Here is a 22,183-nt window from a genome sequence, read left to right on the forward strand (position 1 = left end):
TGTGAGTAGTGTACAGAGAACACACACACTGGACACAGACAATTCACATCCTAGACATTCGAGTGGAACACACAAGATTTCTTCCCATCACAAATGTACTACTTAAAACACATGAATAATGTCTAGTATCTTCACCTGGTCAACAGAAACTTCAGACAGCAAAACAATGACTATGAAGGAACAACTAAGGTCAGCTTTCTGCTTCCAAGTCAACTCAGGTAAGACAAAGACTGATGAATTTACTCAGGACTGGACTGGACCGCACAAAAAGGCTTCACTGGGCACGGGAAATGAGTGGCAGTTTCGCTTTGGTAGATGGAAGTGCAGAGGTTTATGTTGGAGAGCGGAGCCCTCAGATCCAGGTAAAGCTGAAGGACACAGACTTGACATACAAGTGGGCCAGCTCCAGGGAAAGGTAGGTAGCTGCTTTGCAGGACACTCAGGCAAAACCCAAATGCAAATGCCTCTTGCAATTTAGACAGAAAGAAAAAACAGGCAATCAGAATGGCCACTAGCTCAGCAAGTTTTCACACTGGGGGGTGAGGGGGAAATCATTTTCACCTAGCTAATAATTTATTATTTTTTTTATTGAAATTGAATACTTCATAATACAGTAAAGTTGATTGAAAAAAATGAAAAGAAAAATCAAATTTTAAAAATACACTCATGTTTAAATCAAAAAAAAAAAAAAAAAAAGCCAGCCAAATCGGCACAAACCAAGCAATCTGCAGGGCGGTTTGCTTTTCAGTATATAGATACCACCTATGTACAGTCTACAACATGAGAAGTCACTGAATACGTCAAGAAAAGCCCACACCGGGCCGCCCTTCCATCCTGGGACTCTGCCCGGGCACAGGTCCACACACAACACTGGCCCACTGGGGTTCACATGATGTCTGTAAGTCACCCTGTACAAATTAAGGCTTCTTATAGGTCAAGTGGGTGATAAACACTCTGTCCCCTTAAAAAACGAAAAAGCACAGTAAAGGTGGTGTCGTGAGACCCTGAAGAGATGAGGCCGACAACCCAACCTAGGTGCAGCTAGTCTCCGTGTCTCCTCAACTCCCGTCACATGGATAAAGTCCTTCTCTGGGTGAGCTGCTGGGACTCACCAGCTGGCAAAAGCCACACCCAGGAGGATGCTTGCAAAGAGCTGCAGCTACAATACGAGGCACGGAGCAGGTGGGCCTTCCCAAACCTAGGCACTCGGGGACCTGTGAACATGTGTGCCCTTACAAACTGGAAAGCAGAGAGGAACACTACACTAGTGTGTGCATCAAGGACCAGTTCAGGAGCCACACACAACCGCCCCAGCACACTGCCAGCATCACCTTACATCCCTGCTGGCAGAAAAAACTGGCTTTTTTCTTTTTTCTTTTTTTTGTTGTTTTTGTTTTTTGTATTTTTTTTTGTGTTTTTTCTTTGCAAACCTGAGTAGTAATTGTCAAAGTCAATAAATAGGAGGAGAGAATTACAATGCTAAATAGAAATGGTTGAACACCCCAGAGTCTAAAGCAGCAAGGGTTTTTTAAACACAGCCCTCTGTTATGAGATGCATGTGGCCTTGGCACCTGTTGGAAGCACACTGCAGCTATGCTTGTAAGTGAGGACCTGGGGCAAAACCCTGGCACAAAGTACCGCCCTTTGGCCAATTCAAGCAACACTTGTTCCATTGACTGTAAACGGTTGTAAAGGAGTGGTGCCCACCTCCCTCATCCTCTCCCCCATTACAAAAACTCTTCCCTTTGAAGCAGTTTTTGTTAAAGGCAAAATGATAGAAGCATCATCAAGTTGAAGTCTTATTTGGTTGGAGGTGTTTGGCTGTCCCGTGGCTCTGCATTCTCCTGTAGACACCGCGGAGTTAGATGTGTAAGAGATCCTCATCGCTGTCATCATGGAAGGACACGAGCTTGGTAGAGGTTGGTGACTTGTGCTGTCCGGGTCTAGGCTTCACTCTTCTGATCATCTCTCCTTGGACCAGGCCCATCCTATCAGCTTCCCTTTCCTTAAGGACCTTGAGCTGTGGGTTTCTCATGGGCTGTGGGCTCTCTACCTCGGCTACTCTACCTGAGTGAACTTTCACCTCTGGGATGGTCAGGACTTCATCTTCACTGTCCTGGTCATCCCCGCGCAGGGAAGTGAGAGCTTCTGCTTTCATGGTCTTGGTGGTGATGTGCCCGTTCTCTTGGCCATCTTTGACTAGTCTTGGGTTTGGCTGCTGGATCTCTTCCATCAGCCATTCCGTTTCATTCTCATCGGCCTCCTCTTCCTTGCTGACCTGTCAGGGAACAATAGCAGAGACCGTGAGACCCAGCCAAGACATCCGTCTGCTGTTGACCAGCTCTCCTGACACAGCCCACCACCCCAGGGCCTCTCTATGCTGACGTGAGATGAGAACTTGCAAAGAGCCACTGGCAAGAGCATTTGACATGGCCCGTGACTAGGAAGTAGTGCTGGCAGAAGGGGGCTCTCCTGGGCAGCTGTGTAAAGGGGAGAGGGCATCTGATGTGCAAAAGAAGCCACAGGAAGGTTTTATATCAGAAAGTCGAGTTTTTAAATTTTATTTCTGAGTATGTTCAAATGTGCACAGGTGCACATGTATGCACATATGTGTGCACACATAGGAAAACCTTGGGTGTCATTCCTCAGAAGCTATCCACCTTGGCTTTTTTGTTTTGTGACAACATCTCACACTGGCCTAGAGCTCATCACCAAGTAGACTGGGCTGGCTGACCAGCAAAGCCCAGAGCGCCACAACTTCTGAATTGCCCCTGTGCTGGCATTCTAGCGTGGATCACCATGCCCAGGGTTCCCAGGTTCTAGAGGACTGGGCTCCCCGTGTTAGCAAGGCGAGCACTGAGCCAACAGAGCCGTCTTCCCAGCCTCAGTTTAATTTAAAAGGTGATCTGGCAGTATGTCTGTGGAATACTCCTTTACACTGTGTGAATATATGTCACTGTAGCTAGGCAGGATTTTGGGGGCAGAGAGAATGCAGGGAAGAAAGGTGGAGTCTGAGGAGTCGGGAGGAGACACAGAGAGAAGCTGCTAGAGGAATGTGCCGTGCTAAAAGAAGGTACACATGGCAGAGGGTGGATAAGAAATATGGGTTGATTTAAGTTGTAAGAGCTGGTTAGCAACAAACCTAAGGTAGGGGCTAATCATTTATAATAATAAGTCTCTGCCGGGCGGCGGTGGCGCACACCTTTAATCCCAACATTTGGGAGGCAGAGCCAGGCAGATCTCTGTGAGTTCAAGGCCAGCCTGGGCTACAGAGTGAGATCCAGGACAGGCACCAAAACTACACAGAGAAACCCTGTCTTGAAAAACCAAAATAAAATAAAATAAAATTTCCTGGGAGTGGCTGGTGGGACAGGAAAACTCTGCCTACATATGTCTGAGGGCTACAAACACATCTGTGTCCTTTGGCCTCTTTTGAAAGTCTGTCTCGGAAAAATTACCCAGATGCTTGGTGCACAGAGACTTCATCATCGGGGCTTCTTCTAAGAGTTCCCAAAAATTTGGAAACAGACTATCAAACAATGTGAAGGAAATCAGCCACAACCATACTGAGAGAAACTCAAAGGCAGGAAGGCCACAAAACTGGTGTTAGAGTGAGGTTTCCCTCCCAATGCCACTCTCCCAGCATGCAGGAAGGCTCAGGCAGCACTGGGAAGTGCTGCAGGGAGCAGCTGCCCCACTCAGTGGACAATACCTTTGAGTACTTGTAGGACACGCCCGAGCTTCTTCTGCAGCAACTGGTCAGCTTGTTTATCACAATTTCCCTGTCAAAATGGAAGCTACAGTAAATAGACAGAAGAATAAGCAGAGACAAGGGACCCAGCTGGCTGGCCCCAAGTCCAGTCTGTGCAACTCCTAAGGGCTGTGTCCCACATACACGCCAGGGCAGGGCATTTGGAACGACTAACAACCAACTGTGACAGTACAGCTGGAACCACTGGGCCCAGCGTCAGCACAGAAACGCCAGTCTTGCTCCACCTGAGACTCCCAATGTCAGCAGCAGCAGGAACACACCTTCTGTGTGCCCAGACTACTCTGATGGTGGCCCCCACAGATGCGAGGATGGCTCTGCCTGAGCCCCATCCCTCCCTCTGAGTTCATTTCTGAGCATGGCTGGCTCCATTCTGTACACTCATCCACTTGCCCAGGACCTCTCTAATGGGTGACATAAAAATCTGACTGAGCGGGCGGTGGTGGCGCACGCCTTTAATCCCAGCACTTGGGAGGCAGAGCCAGGCGGATCTCTGTGAGTTCAAGGCCAGCCTGGGCTACCGAGTGAGTTCCAGGAAAGGCGCAAAGCTACACAGAGAAACCCTGTCTCGAAAAACAAAACAAAACAAACAAACAAAAAAAAAATCTGACTGAAAAAAAAAAAAATACGGTCATATGACAAGCCCTTCACCTAGCAAAGCAAGGCCAGCAGGAGAGTGCACCTAACACTCAGCGGGTGCTTAATGCTCACTTTGTGTGATGTGGGGAAGGAGGGTCAGCTGAACAGTAAGAATCTTTTATGAGCATTATTTTTGTAATTTCTTATCAGTCTTTGGACTTCACACAAGGTCGATGTGTCTTAAGACTCACCAGCACCAGTCTGTGATGTGCACATCCAGTGTGAACTTGAACCACATCGGCACCTATGAACACTGCCAAAGTTCTGGGCAATCTCATGCCATGTCATGGAAATGACCTTTAAAGGCAGTGGTACCCACTGCTTAGAATTTTTAACCTAGATGTTTGCTGTTGCCAGGCTCCAAACCCAAGCCCATATCCAAGAGTTGATGAACTGCTAGCCCAGCCCAGCCCCTCCTACCCACTTTACCTTCTCTCCTTCTTATAAAGCAGCACAGCGAGCAAACAGCCGATCAGCGCCACCAGGAGAAGGCTGAGGACTGCCCCGACCGCCTGACTCCGCTCAGAGAGTCCCTTATACTCTGGCTCAGGATTCTCCCCATCAAAGGCAAAACTAGAAAGACATCACAAAGAAAGGAAGCTATATCAGGAGCTAAGTATAGCAACACTTCAAGGAACCCAGGGCCCAGGGAACCAGCCCTACTGAACCCAGCCCGGGACCCGCGATCCACTAGGCTTAGAAAATAGCATCTAGAGTGCTCTGAGAATGCGTTTAAGGTAGGGGCCAGGCCTACTGACAGAAAGTACTGCTTTAGACATCAGGAAATACTAGGAGTTGAAGACCAGCCATGGACATCATCTCCTGTGGGTCAGCCTGTCACTGCAGAACCCTGCAGGCCAAGCAAAGGCAGGGCTTCTCCTGTACCGGGCCATCTTAGGATCTAGTCCTAGGGCTTCTGGGTAGAGGGAATATCTAAGGTACGAACACTGTAGAGCCTACTGGCTCTAGCCCGGCTGGCCTAAGAACACTACTATGGAATGGAGTAATTCCGTCACGCCCACTCAATGGCGCCAGTCCCAGAGGAGGAGGAGGAAGCAGGATGTCCAGGATGCTCAACACACAAGGGAAGCAGCAGCTGTACATGGACACAGGCTGACTTTCCCTTCTGCTCAGGAGGACTTAGCACAAGGACTTGACACTTCAGAGCTCTCTGGCCTTCAACAGTGGTGGGAAAGGGACACAGGATGCCACACTCACCTGAGAGGACAGACAGCCGCAGTGTACCAGGAGAACAGGTACTGGCAGTCAGCAGTCTCGTGGCTGAACTCGGGGATCCCTTCCTCCACCAGAGGGTCACAGTGGAAGAAGATGGTGGATGAGACAGACTTGGTCTTATCTTTCCCGCACTTGGAGGGTGAGGTAAACACCACATCCAGATCACCATCTGGAAAGGAGACAACCACAGCTCCATTACCACCCACCAAGTGGATACTTCCAATGTCCCATGTGCAGTTTAAAAACAACCTGGCATCCCAAGCAGGCAGAGTAAAGATTTTGACCTCATCTAACATGAGGTCTGGCCCTTGTCCTTGGCTAGTGAAAAGATTTACGGTGAGCTGACCAGGAGGTCTCGTTCTACTTGGAAAGTGAGATTGACCACCAGAGACCAGCAATTGTGCCTGGACAAAGGAACCCAGAAGTCCCGAACCGAGGCTCAGGAAGCACACCTAGCTAGCAGTGTTCCATCACACATCACAGCTCCACAGGAGGCCAGAGGAAGAGCTGTACCTGACTCCCGGTCCTTCCCATGAGCATCCTGCCATGGGTGGCTGCAATCTAAACCCTCCACTATAATCAACTGCAGGCACAGGACAACAGCTGCCAGTCAGTCCTGAGACTTCTCAACCAAATTTCCAGAAGGGAGTGAAGCTTTGGGAACCCACTGAACTAGCCCTTGGTGTTAGAGATAAAGGAGACTAGGTGGACCTGCTCTAACCTCACTCTGTCAGCTCACATTCTCTTGATCACCCGGAAACACGACATGGTTCAAAACAAGTTACAAAAGGTATATGGAGAAAGATGAGTTATTTAAAACAAAAAAGACACATGTGGCCTTCCAGAACATACTTGCGTGATAACGAGAAGGACTCTGGTACCAGCGTACAAACCTTCCCACATCTATTCTCACTCAGCTTGGTGGCATTCCTCCACTATTCCTTTTAATCCTTTTTCTTTTTTTTTAACATTATAAATTGTGTATGTAAACAAGGGAGCATGTGTGTGTGCACGCGTTTGCGTGTGTGTGTGCGTGTGTGTGTGTGTGTGTGTGTGTGTGTGTGTGTGTGTGTGTGTGTGTGTGTGCATACACCTATCATGGAGAATGCCTGGAGGTCAGAGGACAGCTTATGGGAGTTGGTGCTCTCCTTCCACCCTTTGAGTCTCAGTAACCAAACTCAGGTCCTCAAGCTTGGCAGCAGGCACCCTTACCCATGAAACTTCTTCTTCTCTAACTACTTAAAGGTTCTAAATAAGGAAGCAGCATGCATAATGCCAGGTCACAGTCATACTACGTGTCCCTGTCTCTGGCCACCAGGGCAGCACCATCTCACAAGGGGCTTTGGTTCTGGAATCCGGCTGAGATGCCCACGCAGTGGGTTTGTGGATGAGCATGCAAAGCTCTCCCTCTGAAGAGCTGCACATGAACCATTACCAGGAAGCAGCAAGTCACCTTGGATGTAGTACTTGGTCATGTCAGAGGTGCCCACTTTCCTGCTGAAGTGCTGGTCATTGGCCTTCACCTGGCAGATGCTGGCACCAGCGCATGCAGGGTTAGTAGAGCTGGTGATGGAGGAGAGCTGGATTTCATACAGGTAGTTGTCTCCATTGGCTCGCATGTCCCCAGAGGCTCTGAACAGCCTGAGGCAGAGGAGAGCACAGTGACTTACAAACCTGCCTGACAGTTCTTTTCTCCTGCATACTCTGGCCAGGAAGGCTTCCGTCATCTTCCGGCCCCCACAGTGTCACCTCCTGTAAAGACTACACCTTCTTACACACTGTAGACAGCACACGTATGCACTCTGCCCCCACATGGCCAAAGGACTCCAAGCCGGCTGCCAAGAGACGGGCCTTCACTTTCACCCAGCCCACAGCTCAGCCCAGAAGACTCCTTCTTCCCTACACTTCCTGAGATCCCTGGCTACAGTCCTGGGCTTCCCAGCGGTGAAGGGAGAGGGAGCTGCTCGTTACAAAGACTTGCCATCTGTGGTGTTAAACCATGAGAAACAGCAATACTTTGCTTTGTTTTAAGCACTACTTGGTTACTCCAGTAATAGGAACGGAAACACACGTATGACTTACCTTGCAGCACTCCTGCTAGGGAAAGTCTCACATTTTTGTTCACTTTGACTACATGTAAATGCCAAAGAGGCAATCTTGCACTTACTTAAAGTAAATATCCCCAAGGTTGAAGCTCTTGCCGGTCACAGGGTTGGTGAGAGTTCCGTTCACCATGCTCACCTCCTGAGGCCTCACGGCACAGGCAGCCCGTGAGTCCCAGTGGAAGTAGTAGGTGCAACTGTCAGTATCCACCCTGGAAGGGAGGGGCAGACACGGTCACCACTGGGCTACACACACAGAAAGGCTGCAAGACACACAGCTGGAGGGGCCTGAAGGAGCCCAGGCTGGGTTCTGAAGGGTCCTTGCAGCCTCAGCTATAGGTCCCCACAGCACACAGTGAGTGACAGCTCTGGACCAGGACAATTACCTTGGTCACCATGCTCCAGCACAGTAATAAAGGTAACATTTTCCATCAGGAGTATGGAAAAGTAGCATGGGTTTGGTGCCTGCTGACCCTGGGAACATAAGCCTGTGATTCCAGCCCCTCAGGAGGCAGAGGCAGAGGCAGAAGGTGCTAAGTGCCTGTCACAACTACAGAACAAATATCCAAGGCCACCTTGGGCACCTTAGTGACATCTTGTCTCAAAATAACAAAAGGGAGCTGGAAATGCTATATGAGAGCAGAGCACTTGCATGAGGCCCTGGGTTCAAGCCTCTGTATACCAAAAAAAAACAAAAAAACAAAAAAACTAATCTCCATAAAAAAAAGTCTTAACAAATAAAGCTGGAGATTCTGGACCTAGACTTTAAAATCTCACTTTTACAAGAGTCTCAGAAGTTAAAAAGTCCTTTAATAGTTTTATGGTTGCCTTTTCAAAGCACAGCTTCCAAAGCAGCAGCTCACATGCTCCCCCTGCTGGCCATACTCCCCCTAGACACCCAACACTGCCTGGAACACACTATGCAGTCCTTCAAGAACACCCCAGAACCTGCCTGTGGGTTCTAGACGGGCTGCTGGTGGTGGCCCTTAATTCCACCATGGCATTCATGGGCAACAACCAGCCCTATGCTGCCAGGCTAGCACAGGCCGCTCCAAAGCCAGTTCGGGAGCATGTTTCTTAAGGCAAACGGGGCTAAGAAGCTGAGGTGGCCTGGTTATGGTATATCTTGGCATTCGAGTGGGGGTGGGGTGCCTCCTGTGGGGAGAAACATCCGCACAGGACAAGACAATCCGCAGCTCTGGCCTCTAGGCCCCCAGTCTCAGTTGCAGCCCCTGCCCCCAAACACCCTGTCATCTGTGTGCATGTTTACCAGCTCCACTGTGGAAACGGGGGAAGGCATCAAAGAGCCATGGTGTGCTTGCACTGGACACTGTCTCACCTCTCGAATGTAGGCTTGCCCACAGTCTTTGCACAGGTCAACTCGATTACAGAGGAGGCGGTCTTATTCCCACCGCAAGGATAGCCTTTTGAGTAAGTGACAATGACTTTGTCATCTGAAATATAAAACAGTGAACTGGGGTTATTTCTAGGGTATCAGAGAGCATCAGGTTTTAAATTTACTGTGAAGACAAGTGCCGGGCGGCTGTCCAAAGGTGTCTGCCATGAGCAAAGACAGCACTGGCCCACACCACCACTGCCATGGCCATAGCAAGACCATGAGCTTCCTGGTTCCTCAGCAATGCTAAACCAACTCCACAGCTACACCTGCAGGTCTAATCCAGCTCCACAGGACTCTCAGGTTTGGGGGAATAGGATTCCTAAGATGTAAGTGTGCCCACCAGGGTTCACATATTGGGGTTTTAATTCCCAGAGAGAGGCACCTCTCTGGCCACTTCTGAGACTCGGGCCACCTGTCTGGGGACCCTGCCAATTGGTAGAACCTGGGTTTGTGATTAGCTCATGGTGATTCCCTCAGAATTCTCTCTCCATTTCAATATCCATGTCACCTTGTAGCTCGGTCAGCACAACTCAGAACCCCACTCTAACCTGACAGGCAGGGCAAAATGTCCAAACACCTCACAGAGTCTAGTCATTTTTAGCTAAGAGAGTATGAGTGTCCTTTAACAAGCAGATATATCTTCCTTTCAGTGACCAATGGAAGGTGAGCTTGTATTCAAACTATTAAAGAGTCATGCTTGAGGAAAGACACGCCAACCTGGACCACGTCCTGTGCAACTGTAGATTTCTTAGATGTATGCAGACATAGATTTAGAAACCAGGACATGATCGCCAGAGGTGCTTTAAACAGACAGGCTGGCCATGCCTCAGAGCATACAGAATGGCATGTGCTTTCATGTTCCAAAGTGGGTAGAAATGCTTCAATTAGTCATGGAGAACAGTCTGAAATCTCCACCAAAGCTCACATACTTTCCCCATTACACCAGGGACAGCCTCGCCTTGTCAATCTTGATGCAGGAAATGAATCAAGGACGAGAACCCCAGAGCCTTCCTTACCTATGACATCCAGCTTCTGTGTATGAACAAGCCCCAGAACCTGGACTTCCCCGGATGGACTCTTCTTGCAAACGCTGGCCCTTTCAGAGCAGTCCAGGGGCCCTTTATAGACGCCTTGACACAGATTGATAAAGTACCTATGGATGACATGAAGGGGCGGGAAGAGAGGGAAGTGAAATCCCTACCCTGAGATACTCCACGCTGCCTTGGAAGGTGACTTCTAGAGCAGCCTTGGCAGAGGAGAAGGAGCCGAGAGTAGGTAGCTACAGAAGGTAGCTGCCTGGGCAGGCTCACATGCAGACATGTCCCCATGTAGCCCTGGCCCAGTGCAGAGAGGAGAGAAGGCTGTGGAGACACTCACCCAAGTCCTCCAAATCACAGTCCTGATCTGCAGCAGGACCTGCAGGGCTCAGGGTGCCTGGCAGAGCAACTCCCACATGGAGCAGTCGGGGTAATTAGCTCAAAAGGCAAAGGCAGACCTAAAGACCTGGCAAAAATCTTAGAAACCTCATACTGCCCTCAAACCTGCGCATCAGGAAGTCCTTCCCACCTGTCAGTGAGTTCACCGGAACTCCCCACACTATGTCAGAGCCACTCAGTGACACTCTAGACCACGTCTCAGGCATGTGATGTTCCTATCTGCAAACCTGAGGGACCATGAGCAGTGGTATACTCACGAGGTTCCTTCATGGACTAAGTCCCAGGACCCTGTAAGGGATGAGAGCAACCGCAAGTCATAGGTTTTATGCTTCTGAATGAACTTGCACTCCATCTTCTTCGGAGGGCAGGCAAGTTTTGTTTTCCACTCAAATGTCACTTCACACCCACGAACTTCACTGAAGACTTCTGGCTTCCCGATATCCTCATTTTCGTCACATGTAAATATGATGGCAGACATCCGGTGGCTGTCGGCTGGAGAGCAGTGGTAATGGTCAGACCTAGGGTGGGGCACATACCTGGACCTCTCCCACCTCTCTCCTATCTCCTGGCCATTTCCCAAGTGGAACCCCGGCCATGGTTTGTCTCACTCCTGCAGATCTATCCACGGAGTCTCAGTTCCCTCACACCCCACAACACCTTAAGATTCTTCCTGGGAAAGCATTCAACATTTGATCACATACTGATGGCGACGACAAGAATTTAAAACTCCAGTGCCACCCATGGGCCACAGTATTGTCTGTAACACAAGCCTGGGAGCTAGTCATCTCTCATCAGTCAAACCACTGTCCTTGATCACTTAGAGAATGACACAGATGTTCAGGCTTTGGTGTAACTCTTCTTCCATCCTTAAATTGTAAAGCAGCCAAGGTGCTAAGTTTGGCTCTCCATGAACACCACCACCCCACAAGTGGTGTGTTCAGTGACTTGACACTCACTAGCCACACTGCAGACCCAACAGAGAATAGTCCAGCTGAGGAGTGACTCTGAACCAGAGCCGAATGCTGGTATGGGAGCACAGTCACTCCAGCTACTCAGTGGGCCAAGCTGGCCACTCAGCATGCCCATTCTCAGTACAGCTCCTCTGTGGTTTACATATACATTTGCCTTGCCAATCCATGGAGCAACTAAAGCGCTTTCTGTAACTAACAAGAACAAAGCCTGCACAACAGAGGCAGGGCCTTAATTAACTTGGCCATCCCAAGAACAGCTGCCGCCCCCGACCCACACACTCAGCTGCCCACTTACACTGTCTGCAGAAGCCCCATTCGTGGTCACGTTCGTAATCTGCAGTTTTGCTGCACCACAGCTTTGCCCGTCCCTCCAAAGCACAGTCATCGTATCTCTTCCCTTCGTACATGAAGGGGAAGACGCAGGGATCACCATCTTCCGTTTCTGGAAGGAAAGAAGCAAGATCATTTAGATGTATCAACACCTTACTAGACGCCACTGCCCAAAGTCACCCAACAAGGAGTCTAAGAAGCTGTCTCCCAGTCTGACAGCCAGGATTCACCAAACAAGCGGCAGACAACAAGCATGCTCCAGGAACGGGCATTCCTACCAGGGAGGGGACTATGGCAGGATGCAGTGCTCACAGATTTGAAGCTTCACACCTCAAGTCCTTGAAATGTACCCTAATGTGAGATTTACCTGCAGGGCAAGGATCACCATTCATATAACTCAGAATGACTGCTTCGTCCTGGTGCCTGTAATCCAGCTGCATCGATGCTAGGCGTCCAAAAGATGTCCCTTTGTTCCCAGAGAGCAGACAGACCCCACCATCCTTGCAGCCTCCCTGGTCTAAGCCAGCTGCGGTGGTGCACACCCCTATGCTGTATGTGCGAGAGTCCCGAGTAACCTGCACAGACAAACAGCATGTGTGGCTCCCAGTAAAGAAAGAAACATTACTTCAGTTCATGGTCCTGTACCTGGACAGCACCATGGCTCCCTGCCGTCTTCCTGGGCCCAAGGCCACCTCCAGAGGCAACCAGGAATGCCTGCTGGCACTCTAGGCAGTTCCCTCTGGCCACTAGAAGGTCACAATTCCCTCACCCCAGGCTAGTCTCCATCCCCGACTTGTTCTCTCCCCTGGGCCCAGGCAGCCAATGGGTACTGCCCCACTGTCCTCTCTGGCCGGATCCTGCTGCTCTGACTTCCAGGCTCCCCCTAGTCTTGAAACTAGTATTTCTTCAGCTGGGAAATAGGACAGGGTAAGGAATGAGTCAAGTAGCTGAGCAGATGTGTGGTGATATTTTATCTGTATGTTAATAAATAAAGTCTGCCTGGAGATCAGAGAACACAGCCAGCCATAAACAAAAGTCAGGCAGTGGTAGCACAGGCCCTTAATCTGATCACGTGGCAAGCAGAGTCTCTGTGTGTTCAAGGACACACTAGGAAACAACCAAGCATGGTGACACATGCCTTTAATCCCAGTACCGACCTGTACAGACAGGCAGTGACAAGGAAGTGAGGTAGCTGGGCTAAAAGCCAATGAGAAGACAGAACAGGAAGGCAATAAAGGCACAGGTTAGACAGGAAGAAGCTCTCTTGGGAAGCTATGGCGGCGTGGTGAGCTAAGGTTAGCTGGTGGCTCTCACTATTTCTCTGATCTCTATGGCTTTCACCCCTGTATTTGGCTCTGTGTTTCATATTTAGTAAGACTGTTCAGAAATCATCTACACAAATGACTCCACATGTAAACATGGGCCTTGCCTTCCTCACTCACTGTGGCCATGTGCGAGGGCCCTGTGCCCCAGGTACCAACTCCTGAGAAAAGTTCAGAACTCACCAGCTGTCGGGCACAAGCAGGTACTACGGTGCTGTAGTCCAGTCCATACACTGGGATGACTTGGCAATGACTGCACACCCCACCCTCCCAGACACACGGCTGAAGAGCTCTGCACAACACCACGTCACTCACTATCTCTGTGAAGGGCAAAATGCAGTCTCTCTACTTTGAGCTCAGGCTGGCAATTCTCTGTGGATTTCTGTAACCCTACTAATCTTGTCCTGGCCTAGGGGTGTGTGGTCCAATGCATATCCCCAAGCCACCTTGCCTGTCATCCACCTGTTCTACAGAATTTCGCTGCCCGCCTCACTAGTCGGAGCCCTTGGCTACGGAAGGCAGCCTTGCCTTGAATGTGCTCGTAGAGAGGCTGGTCAGGTTGAAGCTGTACAGCAGTTGCTCATCCGTCACAGCACAGCCCTGTGCCTTTACTTCGTCAGGACAGACGATCGGAGTCTCCCATTCAAACACAAAGTCACAGTCATTGGTCCTTATCAGCTTAGGAGTTCCCTGTGGCCAAGAAGAGCATGAGTCTTAAAAACCAGAGTGTGAGTACAAGATCCACCAGACTCTTGCCTGGGAGCAGTGAGCACACACACACCCCTGCCACACACTGCACAAGCAAGCACACCAAACCAAAACAGGTCTGCATTCTGCCACATCTGGACACCAGGATACTTATGAGGGTGAGATATAATGCAGCCATGTACTACACAGGCTAATGAACTTCGAATCGGAGCATCTCTCTCTCCCTCACTCAACAGCAGCAGAGGGCAGCCAGTTGTTTGGGAATTCCATTGACACTTGCTGATGAGATTTTTTCTGAGTCCTATGAGGAAAGAGCTTCTACTACAGAGAGCAAACACTGGGAAGGACAATCCTTCAAAGCCTCTCCCAAAACACCAACCACCTAGGGTACTGGGAATGGCATGAGTCCCCTCAGTGCATCCCTGCTGCAGGCCGCAGGAATATATCATAAGAACTCAGCTGGTTATGGCAAAGTCACTACCTGGAGGAATCAGGGAATTCCTCCAGAGGAAGCCAAATCCCAAGGAGTTTTTGGTGTTACTTGGCTTGTTATATATCAGCTGTATTCTGTTATGAAAATCATCAAGTGTGCCTTCATAGTTTTCCCAATTGACTTTTCCCTAAGAAGGGCTAACAGTGTGGACTGATCACTCTCTGGACATACACATTCCAGGTATTTGGAGAACAGCCTCAGGAAAGGCTTTCTCTGGAATCAGATATCTCCCTTAGCCACTTTCAAGGACTAGCAGTAATAACAGTCCACATGCAAGTCTCCTGATTTAAGACAAATTCCACAAGGAGACACCGCCTAGGTCAGGTGGATGTTCAGTAATAGCTTTACACAATTTAGCTCGGACCCTCCTTTCTTACAGCCTTACTAACTTTATAGACCTCTAACTCCTTATCTAACCACTTCTAGGAATATTTGGATAACCTTCTGCGCTGACAGCTATGCTCAGCCAGAACCCCAGTTCAAGCCTCCCTGTAATTATCATCATTAGCAGCATCCGGCCAGGTCCATCCCCAGATGGAGGAGAGTACTTTATCAGAGATACCTCTGTATTCTCTAAGAACAGACTTAACCATCCAGGTTACCTGTTTGAGAAGGCCTGGCGGATGTGCCAATTAAGCCTTACTTCCTCCTTTCCCAAACCTTACCTCCAGTTCCAGATCTCCCTTTAACTATCACCAGTGGCATCCAGCTGTACACAGGTTGCCTAGCGACTGAGCATACTTCCCCCCACCCTGCAGGAAAACGGCAGATAGCTTGGACAGATAGGAGCCACAGGAAAAAAGAAGACAGTTTTATTTTCTCCCATTGACTTAGCAACTTACAGATTCTTAACATTTTCTACCAATCACGTTTAAGATTATAGTTGAGCACATATAAGAGCCCTCTTCTTAGATATTACCTGAATTTAGCCTTTAGTTAATTCATTTCCCCATTGGTCACTTCCCTTTGGGGTTGCAAATGATAATTAACGGTTATTGCCTCCCTATGTGATTCTTATCACCCTTCCATTTGACCCTGGAAGCCTGGCTTGATATACCAGGACTTCCAGGGCACGGAGAGACGGAGAAGAGAAAAGAGAATGGAAGAACTAGACGGGTAAGAACTTGAGAGGAACAAACTGAGATGGGGAAAAACTAGATTGAAGGGCTAGAAGAGAGGACTAGAGGAACGAGATAGAAGATGAGGAAGAGCCAGATGAGGAAGAACAAGTTGAGGAAGAACGAGATGAGGAGAGAGAAGGAGATGGGAGAAAAGATGATATGGGAAGGAACAAGATGGATGAGAACCTAGAGGGGGCAGAACTAGATGAAGGAATTAAGATAGAACCTAGAGGGGACCGCAGACAAGTGTAGAGAGAAATCAGGCAAGGAAAGACCTAAATATGAGAGCAGAATATAAGCTTGTAACTGACACCGAATAATAAAGTATATGGACTAAGGAGTTTCATGTACATAGATTCATTTCTTCTCATCAAAGGTTAATTATCAGCTGGTTGTAGATTCTTCCCGGACCCTGGGAGGGGACTATCGAGGGGCTGGACCCCCATAGTCCCTGATACATCCCAGATGTCAGTAGTTCAGAGATGAGAACAGTTTCATTTGCTCATCTGGTCCTGACAAATAATAAGGCTATATAATGAATGAAGGTAGGTACCCTTAAGTCTGACCTCCTAATCAGAAAACCAATCACCTCATAGTTTAAAAAAAAGGTATTTCAACTTTGTACTGCATTCAGAATTAGTGCTAACTAAATGTGGCTTCTATCTGCAAAGCTTCCATGTTTTGAGTAACAGAAAGCATTTGTGTTAACTCAGACTTACTCACGCCCCAAGTAATGTTGTAAGTGGTTTCAATCTATCACTGAGGCAGGCCCCACAGCGGTGCTGTGGGTAAAGGTAACAGGTGGCGGGCACACTCACCATGCTGACCCCTCTCTTGCAGTGAAAGGCAATGAGCGAAGTGTAGTTCATATACTTGTCCGCTAAGCAAGGAGTAGTGCTTTCAAAGTTCAAGTAAACTTCATTGGCCACAGGGTTGAATATCGGAGGACCTGTGACTCGGCCAATGTCCTGGAACAGAAGGAAGCAAACAGTGCTTTATAACCATCCCAAGGGGGGCAGGTTAGGAACTCACATGGCACTGCAGTGCATCATCCGCCTTTAAAGCAGCACTTTCTGCTCTCTCTCTGTGACTGTCAAGCAAGCAGGTCGCCAGCGTGCAGACACCAGAGAAGCTTGGATGGGCACCAAGGCTGTCTCCACTCATGTTCAGCTTCCAGATTCTAAGCACTAGGGAGTTCTCCCCTCATTCATAGCAAGAACGCCACAGTCCCCAACCCCAGAAGGAGAAAGGCAGGAGCCTGATGATGTCCCTGCTGGTGTCCTGATAACCACACTGCCCTGAGATTGCTCCTTACTCAGCTCAATGGTGCCTACTGAGTAAGCCCACATAGGGGACAACTCTTGTTCACCATATATCATTGCTCAGGACAGTGGCTGACACACAGTGGCTCTTCAGTAAGTACTTTTAAGTAAGTAAATGAATGAAAGACAGATGGACTGGAAACATGCCTATATGTATGTGTATTATTAGTGTGTGTGTGTGTGATAAGTGTTGTGTGCGAGTATGTGTATACCAGTTATGATCATGAGTGTGTGCATATGAGCATGTATATGGTAAGAACGTGTTTTTTCTCAGGGTTTTATTCTCAGCTACAAAGGTCTTAAATCACCACTATGGGGCATGTTAAGACCACACAATATAATACCTTCACCAATGAAAGAACTTGAGGCAAAATGTTAATCTTACAAAGAAGGGCCAAGCAGAAAAACTCATCAGACTGGACCTCGGGAAATGATTCGCAATCAGAATGACTTGTCGGGATGCTACTGAAGAATTTCCTAGTAAAACATGGCCTTGGTCCTCTTCTGCACAATACTACACTTCACATCACTTTCAAAGGACATCTGATGTCCCACACAGAACTCACACCTGAAGTGACTTTAGAGCTGACACCACTGAGAGTGCTTGGCAAACCCACGCATACATCTGAAACACCCAAATCTACACCAAATGGCTTTCAAGGCTGAGTCTTCGGTTATTAGCATAACTGTCTTTGTCCTTCATTCTAACTCATCACTAAGGAAGGAACCTGCATTTCTTAGGTGTTTTAACTACACAAGTATGTGAAACAAAAACACAAGCTATGCCAGTGTTCTCCTGCTGCTCTGTGTAAACATCTCTCTTGGTCAGTTCCAATCCTGAGGCTCCTGACAGAATACATACATAGAAAGCATACCCAGGAGGCTGGAGGGAAGGCCTAGTGTTTAAAAGTGCTCATTGCTCTAGCACAGGACCTGGGTTCAGCTCCCAGCACCCACATCAGGCAGCTCATACCCACCTGTAACTCCAGCTTTCAGGAATCCAGTATCTCTGCCTCTGCTGGATACCCATACCCATTTGCATATACCCATACATGGACATATACACATAATCAAAAATAAAATAAAAATCTTGAAAGACAAAAATGTATCTGGGGTCTGGAGAGACGGCTCCGGTTAAGAGCACCGTCCACACTAACCAAAAGCACCCTACAACACTTTTACAAGCTAGCCCCTGTCATGTGACCACCAACCTGCAAATGTATGAGCGGACTGCCTGCACCTTGAGGATGCTTAAGCTCATGGCTAGCACCAACATCAGGGAAGTCACAACTGCTTGCAACTCCCCACAAGGGATCAAAACCCTACTCCCCACAGCATCTACATACATGTGGCATACACTCACACATGCACGTATTTTAAAAAAGCTCATCAAAGCACTGTGCAATCTTCCTGCAGCTTCGACTTCCTGGCCAGCACTGCTGGTTAGCTGCTCCATACACTTTTGCACTAATCTTCCCGAGCCGTCTGAGCCTACACTCACTACTCTTTCTGCTTGAACATGCCTCTGGGAGCACAGCGCCCAGCACACAGGCTACAACTAGACACTTGCAAAGATTCCCAACCCTTCACCTTATACACTTACTATCGGGGGCCCGTCCACAGGAACTTTGCACACTGCGGCACCTGCAGGGCAGGGCACTCCATGCATGGGATTCAGTGGCTGGCAGATGTTGATGTAGAAATCAGGACTGGTATCCGAGGTGCCATCCTCACTTTCATCATATGCTTCATAGCCACCAGTGCGATGGATGAGAGGGGACAGGTCAATCATTGAGCTTCCATTACGCACAGTACATTCCGTCTGTTTAAAAAAAAGAAAAGATTACATTTAAGTCTGCAAATAATTTTCCTCCAGTGACCATGAAGAACTTAAAAAGCTAAAGTCAGGTATGATGGAACATGTTTACAGTCCCAGAACTCAAGGGGCTGAGACAGGAGGATTGCCACAAGTTCAGGACTAGCCTGGGCTACACAGTGAGTTGAAAGCCAGCATAGGATATAGTATGAAACTTCCACCCCCAAGAGAAGAAAAAAGGAAGTAAGATTAGCTCAGGCTACCCAGCCTTGGACAGTGGGGGAGCAGGGAACTGGAGACTAGGTGCAGCTGCGTGACCCGGGCATGCTCGGCCTCCACTCACCACTTGCTCGCAGGCCAGGGGTGTATGCCAGGAGAAGAAGAGTGTGCACGTCTGCTTGTCCAAAGAGATGAGCATGGGCCTGTTGGTAGGGCCAGCCTCAGGCCGGCACACGAAGCTGATGACACTCTTGTACCTCAGGCCTGACTTGGAGGGACACCGGGACCCTTCCTCATACACCAGCTGCAAGACCTGATCCACGTAGGTCAGCCTCTTGCTGGCCTTGCCCACACTGATCCTGGTCTGTCCAAAGCAGGCCCCTGCACCAGACAGGGACGAGAAAAGCACCGTAAGGGGCCAGGGGCTCATTTCCTAGGAAAACTTCCTGCAGATCCAGTTAGATCTCAGCATGGCATCCCAGTCTGGTGTCACTTGTCATGCAGCCCCGTGCCCCCTAACCAGTGCGAGGGGTGGTAGTGTGGGTCTTGGAAGTGGGGAGAGGGCTGAGGCCAGCCCTAGGGACAGCAGGGAGGGACAGCAATCAGGCAAAAGAAGCCATGGCACTCACCCACACCAGAGCCGCAGTTCTCGTTCTCATCACAGATGCTCATGTAGACCAAGCCCCTCTCACTGTAGGCGGCCGTGACACCAGTCCTGCCACTTAAGGAAGTCAGGTCAAACAGATGGCCTGCAAGGTAGAGGGAGAGTGAGCTGAGACTCAGGAGGGTGTTGCCTGCCAGCTCAAATCCCATCAGCGAGGGTCCCTCTCACTCTTCAATACCACTCCTGCACACCAAGAGTACCCTAAAACATTCCAGCCAGCAGCACCGGTCACCTGACTACCAGTCTCCAGATGCAGGAGAGGGCCTCTGTGTACCAGCAGCACCAGTCACCTGACTACCAGTCTCCAGATGCAGGAGAGGGCCTCTGTGTACCAGAGCAACCACTCGGGTTCCCGAGGGCCTGATGCATCTCTTTGACCGTCAACAGCCTGCCACCCATGTTCCTCTTGTCACTTAGCAAAAGGAAGGGCCTTCTAGTAGCTGCCGCATTGGCTGAAAGGTGCCTGGCCCTGCAGGCCCCGGCACCAGGGGAGCCAGCAAGGCCATCCGGGAGCACAGCACCAAACAAGATGGAGGCTGGCTTCCGGAGGAGCAAGGGGCGCGAGGTAGCTTCCTTCTAGAATGAGCACAAGGCTCTGGGAAAAGGCCAAAGATGCCCGAATATCATCAAATGCATCTCCTAGATCCCTCCCTGGGCAGGGCTAGTGATGCCTGCCCCTCACCTGTGCTGGGGTTGGTGACTTGGCAGTCATCATGTACGTTGCTCTTCACAGGACAGGCAGCGGGTGTAGGCCAGGAGAAGGTGTACTCGCAGTCCTGCACTGCGCTGATGAACAGAGGCCTGGAGCTCTAGGGTAAGCAGAGAGGTCCCATTAGAGTAGCTGCTGCAGCAGGGGTGCCTGCCCATGCCTGCCCATGCCACAGGAAGGTTGCTGGGCAACGTCAAGCACAGTAGGTCCTGGGGTGTCTCTATGGGTAAGCACAAGTCAGGAAAAGTAAGGGTAAGGTACCCGTGGGCCTCAACAAACAAGTCAGCAAAATACCAGGGGCAGAAGCCAGCTGAGAGAGCTGACATTTCCTAAGGATAGCCCCAGGGAACCCAGGCAAAGGGACTCTGTGAGCAAACACAGACCTAATGCTTAGCTAGAGAACTAATGCCTGTTCCAGTCAAAATAAAAGGATCCACCAACAGAGTGGGCCACTAACACTAATGCTTCTGAGGCACTGGCTACCGCTCACTCCTGGCCTCAGGCATTTCCCACCATTATGGAACTGAGACCACTCACTCGACTGTACCCTCCTCTTTCCTGTACAGCTCTCAGCACTGACACATAGAGGCCCCACCACCCTCCAGTGTATGCTGGGCCATAAGGCATTTGCTCCCTCAGAGAAGAGAAGGAACCAAGCAGGAGGCCTAAAGCTCCCCAACCTCCACCCCTCACTCCCTTTGCCTGCACACACAGATCCTACTTTCCCAATGCAGATGTGCCCCATCACACACAGGAGCACAGGGAGTTCCTCCCTGTCAAAGATAAGCTCCCCATGGCATCCACATCTGCTGGATGCCAACAGCAGGCAACCAGGGAAGGAGGCAACTCAGAAGAAGACCAGCCCAGCGAGGCATGCCTAACACCTGACACAGGCACTTCTGGTCTCCTTTCTACATCTTGTTGACAAACACAGGACAGACAGATAGCCAAGTGTCAGCTGCCCTTCTAATCTTTAAGGAACCAGACAAGACTCAAAGGAATCAACTAACCCTGTGCCTGGAAGTATCTAGGTAACTGCCTACGGAGTCAATGAGGAGTCACACGTTCCCAAATCACAGACCTTCTCAAACAGCATACACCATAACCATGCCACTTTGAGCTCTTCAGCTTGCGCCCAAAGGAAGCCTGGTAGTGTCAATGGCCCACGATCCCACATTCTTCTGGAAGCCATTAACTCACCACCTGGCTGTCACTGCAGGTGAAGCGGATAATGGTGGACCTTTTCCGAATCTTGTCTGGACACAAGTCGCCGTCCACATACTTCAGGACAGTCACACCAGCTGTCCACTGAGGACCATCCTTCACCTTGCCAAGGTTCACAGGCTTGGAGCCGTCCAGCAGCAAACACACAGCTGCCTCTGGAGGGCACGGCTCTGCAACAAAAGACACAGTGTCTCCTGGGTGAGTGCAGTGGAAAGCGAAGCTTTACCTGAAGATTGTTCCAGAACTGCACACCACCACCACCACCACCACTCCAAGACGACCAGCTGTGTCCTCCACCAGTCACACAGATTTGACATTCATTTTTTGCTCATTTAAATGCAGCATAACCATAAATGGGCTGGGGCCAATGTGAGGTATGGTGTACGTAAGACCAAGCCCCCTCCCCATCATTTCTAAACACCATGTATGATAAGGCTAAGAGTCCTCAATGCCAGGGCCTACATTCTCACTCCTTAGTCAAGATCTTACTAAGAACTTCACTGACTTCCTATTCTCCAAGCACCTGGGCCCGATACCCTGAGGAAGGGCCCGCCCTGCACCAGAGCCACAGGCTGCCCAGAAGAACACAGCAGCAAGGGTAAGTAGGCCACGGCCTCCAGCATGCTGAGGATGAAGTTCAAGAAGCAGCGCCTGAGGTGACAGCATTTGTGCTGTGGGTGAGGCTGTACCTCACTCCCCCAAA

The 22,183-nt window shown here is 49.6% G+C and overlaps 1 protein-coding gene across 1 annotated transcript in view; it reads right to left on the minus strand.

Annotated features, from left to right (window-relative positions):
• Positions 1–566: 566 nt before the first annotated feature.
• Positions 567–22,183, minus strand: part of Igf2r (insulin like growth factor 2 receptor) — a 98,098-nt gene continuing 76,481 nt past the window's right edge. The window contains exons 31-48 of the mRNA XM_052750850.1: positions 21,457–21,650; positions 20,230–20,356; positions 19,513–19,632; positions 19,008–19,264; positions 18,452–18,670; positions 16,345–16,494; positions 13,733–13,894; positions 12,250–12,457; positions 11,848–11,994; positions 10,839–11,073; positions 10,162–10,298; positions 9,086–9,200; positions 7,812–7,958; positions 7,098–7,285; positions 5,627–5,813; positions 4,838–4,981; positions 3,713–3,782; positions 567–2,278 (exon numbers count right to left, since the gene is read on the minus strand). Of these exons, the coding sequence (XP_052606810.1) occupies positions 1,862–2,278; positions 3,713–3,782; positions 4,838–4,981; positions 5,627–5,813; positions 7,098–7,285; positions 7,812–7,958; positions 9,086–9,200; positions 10,162–10,298; positions 10,839–11,073; positions 11,848–11,994; positions 12,250–12,457; positions 13,733–13,894; positions 16,345–16,494; positions 18,452–18,670; positions 19,008–19,264; positions 19,513–19,632; positions 20,230–20,356; positions 21,457–21,650 (3,224 nt within the window). The 3' untranslated portion in view covers positions 567–1,861. The remainder of the gene's footprint in view (positions 2,279–3,712; positions 3,783–4,837; positions 4,982–5,626; positions 5,814–7,097; positions 7,286–7,811; positions 7,959–9,085; positions 9,201–10,161; positions 10,299–10,838; positions 11,074–11,847; positions 11,995–12,249; positions 12,458–13,732; positions 13,895–16,344; positions 16,495–18,451; positions 18,671–19,007; positions 19,265–19,512; positions 19,633–20,229; positions 20,357–21,456; positions 21,651–22,183) is intronic.

Source organism: Peromyscus californicus, unplaced genomic scaffold (assembly GCF_007827085.1).
Source record: "Peromyscus californicus insignis strain IS unplaced genomic scaffold, ASM782708v3 Scaffold_22__1_contigs__length_63687245, whole genome shotgun sequence".
Classification (NCBI taxonomy): Eukaryota; Metazoa; Chordata; class Mammalia; order Rodentia; family Cricetidae; genus Peromyscus; species Peromyscus californicus.